Genomic DNA, 6553 nt, shown 5'->3' with positions numbered 1-6553 from the left:
TCAAGTCTAAAACCAGCCTTAAATCAAGTCTAAAACCAGTCTGATACTCGTCAAAAACTAATCCAAAATCAAGTCTAGAAATCAAAACTGAAGCTCTCAGATCAGGATCACATCCACCATGTTTGAACCCTGTCACTAAAAGACACCATCTCCCATAATTCACCTGCTGTACCCCTGCACCAGTCAGAGGACAGGCAGCTCACCTGTGTGGGCACCCGGACAGGCGGGTAGGCCAGTTTGTTGTGTCGGTAAATCCAGAAGGACAAGAGGACGATGGCGGTCACGGCCATGATGGGAACCAGCGAGTACATCAGAGTGGTCACCACCGACGGCCTCGGCGTCACTGGGATGTTCGTCGCTACGGAAACAGAGAGGATTTCTAATGTTATGGGACAAAATGTCTGAACTGCATGATTATAAGGTCAGCAAACACACAACAAAAGTAGAACGTTTTTACAATGTAGTTGCACGTTTACGATAAAGTTGCTTGTTTACGATAAAGTTGCATCTTTACAATAAAGTCACATGTTTATGGTAAAGTTGCATATTTCCAATAAAGTCATGTTTACTATAAAGTCNAGTACTACACACAGCAGCACTACTAGTACTACACACAGCAGCAGTACTAGTACTACACACAGCAGCAGTACAAATACTACATACAGCAGTAGTACAAATACTGGGAATGTAGTACTACATTCACAGTATTTGTACTACTGCTCTAGTACTACAGTTGTACTACAGTTCTAGTGTTTATACTGCTATACTACATTCACAGTATTTGTGCTACTTACAATAGTTGTACAAATACTGTGAATGTAGTACAGCGGCAGTACAAATACTACACACAGCAGCAGTACTAGTACTACATTCAGCAGCAGTACTAATACTACATACAGCAGTAGTACAAATACTGTGAATCTAGTACAGCAGCAGTACAAATACTACACACAGCAGCAGTACTAGTACTACATTCAGCAGCAGTACTAACACTACATACAGCAGTAGTAGTACAAATACTGTGAATGTAGTACAGCAGCAGTACACATACTGTGAATGTAGTGCAATTGTAGTACAAATACTGTGACTGTAGTACAGCAGCAGTACATCTACAGTGACTATAGTACAGTAGTAGTATAGATACTGTGATTGCAGAACAGTAGCAGTACAGATACTATAACTGTAGTACAGATGCTATGACAGTAGTGAACCAGCAGCACAGATCATGTGACTGTAGGATAATCGAAGTAAAGACACTGTGACTGAAGTACAGCAGCAGTACAGATACTATGACAGTAATAAACCAGCAGTACAAATACTGTCACTGTAGTAAAGACAGTGTGACTGTAGTACAGTAGAAGCACTGTGATTGTAGTACAGTCGTAGTACAAATACTGTCACTGTAATACAGATCCGGTAGTACAGCAGTAGTACATCAAGTAAACAGTGTACGAACACGGTGTCCTGTCAGGTGTGAGCAGAACTCACCTGAGGAGCAGGAGATGAGGAAAACACTGAAGGCCAGTTTGGTCGCTGATCCCATGGTGGATCCGCAGATTAAATCCTTTATTTCAGTTTTAATCCCACACTCGGACCGGGATCACAGTCCCTTTAAAGCGGCTCTGACTCTAATGGACACCGAGCAGCTGCACCATTCCCCGGTCCAACAGCTGGTCCAGGTCCGGCCTGTCTAACGGGAAACACCGACACACGCTCCGTGAGACGAGGCAGATCCTGAGATAACCCGTGAGTGAGGACAGGCCTGGGCGCCGAGGGGGAGCTCGAACATGGTCCGGCTGTCAGGTCTCTTCATCGGGAGCACCGCCAGTCAACAGGCCGGTTCGCTGAGTACCTGCAGGAGCTGTCAGAGGCGCTTATTCGGCTTCGAGTAGAAATGGAGCAGAAATCATTTACGAGGCAGCACAGAGGACGTTTCCATCGATCTGCAGTGATTTCGTGCGAATCGCGGCGGGATTAGGTCGAGCTGCTGCTAAATTCCTGCTACTGTTTACATAAACCTCCCGTGTTCTCCAAATAACCGACACATCCAGAGACAGCCGAGCTTTCAGCGTATATCTGGGTGTTGAACAAGCAGCCGCGGAGTGGTGGTGTGATCCGGGATCAGAGTCCACGTCTGGGAAAACAGCCGCCGACGATCAGCTGCAGCCTTCAATCCGCCGCTGACGACCACAGCTCGGTCATCGAGCAGCTAGCTGGCCCGGCTAGCCGTTAGCTTAGCTCCGCAGCTAAGAGCCCGTTTGATGGAAGAGCGGGTTTCCTGAACCACAAACCGCAACCACATCCGCGCAGCGTGTCCTCGGTGTGGGGGTGGAACCGTGGGGTGAATTATCCCGGACTGAATTCAAATAAACATACGCGGTTAGCACCTTCCCACTCGGCCGCTCTCCGTCTTCACTTCCACTCTCTCTGAGCGACCAGAGGCAAGATGGCTGCTACGCTCAGAGGTTTTTTCACCTTCTTCCATCATCTGTCACAGCTCTGAGTGACAGCACAACTAGCCAATAGGAGGGGTGGAAGGAGACCGAAGTTCTCCACCAATCATGAGCTCTGTCTGTACGTAGAGGCGCGATAAGGACCGCCCCCTGTGGCAGAAGAAGGCGGGACGTAACTCGGAGGCTCCTCCCAAAACGTATATTTACACATATTTATACAGGACATTTATATATATTTATGTACAATTCTATGCATTTATATATATTTATATACAATTATACACATTAATATACATTTATATACAATTATATACATTTTCATTTCAATGACATTTTTTTTTGTATAGCGCCGGTTAAAACATACGTCATCTCACAGCGCTTAACATAGTAAGGTGTAGACTAAATAGAGCACCAACAATCCAAAGTTGCCTTTGGACTCTCTCTCATTTAAACATATTTACATACAATCTGAGGCTCCTTCCACACAGTGTACATCACACATATATATGTACATTTATATATATATATCAATATAAAAGTCTATATATAGTCTGATGCTCATTTCACATCATTTACATTATATATATATACTGTACATTTATATACATATATGTATTTCTATACAATTCTAAAAATGTATATATAATATATACAAGTATGTACATTTATATAAATGTATATACAGACTGAGGCTCCTCCCACATAGTGTACATAACATACAGTGTATACTGTGCACACACACACAAATATATTCATATAATGTGCATCCTCTTGATCAGCGGCGTGTTGTGTGTTGTAGAATACATTGATTAGCTGCCGATACAGAAGAGATTGTGATTTTAGAGGCCGTTGTAGCAACAGGCTTGAGGCCTGAAAGTGTCAGCTATGTGGGGTTTTCTCAGGGCTGATACCAATTATTATTGATCAAGGAGATCAATGGCCAATATTTGTAAGGGATTTATGTGTAGACTCTCAGGCCTCGAGGTCATGGGCAGATGGATTGAGAGAGGAGCGAGGAATGATAAACTGGAGCAACCATCTGTACACAGAGGAAGTGTCTACAGGGTGACACCACTTATCAGGTACTTAGACTGCAGTCCTGAGATCCCTCACATGGCAGTTTGACCGCCATTTTGGAACTGATATTCACTAGCAGTAGAAAGTCAGAGAGACTTCAGGTCAAATTAACATTTTAAAATTCATTTAGTTTATTGGAAATCAATTTTAAAAAAAAAACAAAACAAAAAAACAAACAAACATAAAAAACACAAAACTGTACAGATAATCAGGAAGTTTTCGGTATGAAGAATCGAGCGGGCTGATAGTCGGGGATCCCGACCGTGAGGGGGGAACGAAGTGAGCAGAGCGACACGCCACTGATCTGATCACTGATGGCTGCCCCAGTTCCAGATCAATGGTGACCCATCATAGATAATCCCTGTATAATCCCCAGTAATCTGTGGGAGGCTAATGCTGCGTTCACTGTCGTTCTGTAACTCTGAGCGCCGCATGAGTAAATGTGCTTAAAGTATCTGCAAATAAAACTACAGGAGTGCTGTCAGTACACACAATAAAAGAATCTGTAAATGCCTCATTAAAAAACAATGACAACAAAGTAAATAAAATGCTTAACAAAAAAAACTAATATTAAAAAAATAAACATTAAGTTAAAAAGAAAACAAGATGAGTTTTGTAACTTTTGCCATCTAACCACACATTCCTGTCGTTTGCCATCATCTCTCCTCCTGCGGTGGTTTAACGCCACCTCCTGTTTGAACAACCAGTGAACTCAGAAACAGAAACGTCAATTCAGGTTTTCTTTTCCTCAAATCCAACAAAAAGTTGAGCCACATGTTGAAAGCAGCTTCTGTCAAACCTTATATACACACATGAACAAACATGTAATCCTGGATGCCACATATATGAGCAGTAAACTCAGGACGGGCTGCTTTGTTTCTGTGCCGGTGGTTCCTTTGAGTTCAGTAATGTGGAACCGCAGCAGCTCCTCTTTGTTCTGTTCATGTTCCTGAGCTGGAAATAACTCAGCTGCTCCTCAGCTCATTAACTTTTAATCAAACATCTAAATGTGCCGGCGAGGTGGAGGTTATCCTGCTGCACCTGTCGACGCACGTCTCCGCCCGACCGCCAGCCGACCTTCAGCTCGGACCCACAGGAGCTGGAGGTGGAGGGACTGGAGGAGGAGCAGCAGAACGACACGGGTTCTGGATAAGCTACCGCTGAACGGTCTGTTATGAAGTGATCACGGAGTAAGTTTTCTCCTCAACTCTGACACTTCAAGTCTAGTTTCTCCTCAGCTGAAGGAGTTCAGGGTCTCCTTAGTTAAGGGTAAATAAAAAAGCTTTACTGATTGTTCTCACGAGGACCAGCTGGGAAAACGCAGAGAACACAGTGAGGTCGTGGGTCATATTTCTGTCTCGTTCGTGTGCTCCAGATGTTCTACAGAGAACAGAGTTCTTGTATTGTTGGTGTTCTACTGACAGCAGAGTAAGGTCATTGATGGGTTCCTAAAGTTCTACAGAGAACACAGTGAGGTCGTTCCTGTGTTCTTGATGTTCTACAGAGAACACAGGGAGGTCTTTCATGGGTTTTGATGTTCTACTCTGAACGCAGTGAGGTCGTTCACATTCTTGATGTTCTACAGAGAACACAGTGAGGTCGTTCATGTGTTCTTGGTGTTCTAGAGAGAACACAGTAATAGTGTGGGTTAGATTTCTGTCTCTTTCATATGTTCCTTATGTTCTACAGAGAACACAGTGAGGTTGTTCATGTGTTCTTGGTGTTCTACAGAAAAAACAAGGCGGTCGTTCATGGGTTTTGATGTTCTACGCTGAACGCAGTGAGGTTGTGAGTTAGCTTTCAGTCTACTCCGTTTGTTCCTGATGTTCTACAGAGAACACAAGGAGATTGTGGGTTATACTTCTGTCTCGTTCATGTGTTTCTGATGTTCTAGAGAGAACACATAGAGGTCGTTCACATGTTCTTGATGTTCTACAGACAACAGTGAGGTTGTTCACATCATAGATACGTATATAAAGGCTAGATGTCTTAAGGCGGCGTTTTGAACGGTATCACCGGCGGCCATCTTGATTCGGGGCAGCTCTCTGGCGGTGGGATTCCATTGGCCGACAGCGCGGACGAGACAACCAGCCTTTATTATACATATCTATGGTTACATCTGTTTTGTTCTGAATGTGCTTTTGTGAAGTGTAAAGGAAACAAATGAGCACATTATTTGTACGTTCCACTCACTGTACGTGAACTGTATGTTACAGAACGGTGTTTACAGTCCAACAGTTCAGGTGAACACACGTCTGAACGGCTTTGTTTGTTATTTGTGTGACAGACAAGTTGACATGACGACTAATTCCTAGTATGCAGAACTCAAAATTTGAAGTTATGATACTTATGAAAGGTACATTTTCTGAACACAAAAAATTAAGTTGGCACAACTTTTATTTTTCAGAATTCTTAGTTTGTATAACTTGAAATGTGAAGTTATACACATGAAAAGTACATTTTCAGAATTCTTAGCTTGTAAAACTAAAACATGTAAGTTACATAACATATGAACAACAAGTTAACTCAACAAAAACTTATCTGTTGGTTGAAACGTAAAATGTTTATTTGGCCTACAAACCGAGCCCCACGGGGCCCCAAGGCTCGACCAGCAGACGTTCACAGAGAGCGCCCCCTACAGGCAGCAGGAGGAGGCGCCGTCTCACTGATCCGGCTGAGGTGGCGGTTTTGTTCTTTCTTGTTTTTTCATTTAACAAACATATAAATGTTTTATTCAGCTGTTGAGCATCAGTATCGTGGGATAGATGTGTGATAGTTTCAACAGCAAAGCAGCACCAGTTTAATGTCAGTGACACAAAGTTCTGGAAACAAGCACCCGGTAAAAGAAGGCAACTGGACCTTCAGACAAATACTGCAACATACCAGAAAGCAACCATCGAGTGAAAATACCTGATTGTTCCCTAATTTAAATACATTTATGGTAATATTGCATGAGATTGTGTGTGTTGTTATGTTAACCTACATAACCAACACTTTCTCTGATAATTGTCTCTAAAGTTACA

The 6553-nt window shown here is 43.0% G+C and overlaps 1 protein-coding gene across 1 annotated transcript in view; it reads right to left on the bottom strand.

Moving 5' to 3' along the window:
* The window catches only part of acvr2aa (activin A receptor type 2Aa), a 19971-nt gene extending 17559 nt beyond the window's left edge, over nt 1-2412 (bottom strand). Inside the window, exon 1 of the mRNA XM_008285949.1 lies at nt 1489-2412. Coding sequence (XP_008284171.1) covers nt 1489-1543 — 55 coding nt within the window. The 5' untranslated portion in view covers nt 1544-2412. The remainder of the gene's footprint in view (nt 1-1488) is intronic.
* Nucleotides 2413-6553: the final 4141 nt, after the last annotated feature.

The sequence above is a fragment of the Stegastes partitus genome, unplaced genomic scaffold (genome assembly GCF_000690725.1).
Source record: "Stegastes partitus isolate 25-593 unplaced genomic scaffold, Stegastes_partitus-1.0.2 Scaffold424, whole genome shotgun sequence".
Lineage (NCBI taxonomy): Eukaryota > Metazoa > Chordata > Actinopteri > Pomacentridae > Stegastes > Stegastes partitus.
This window is presented reverse-complemented; position numbering and strand designations above follow the sequence as displayed.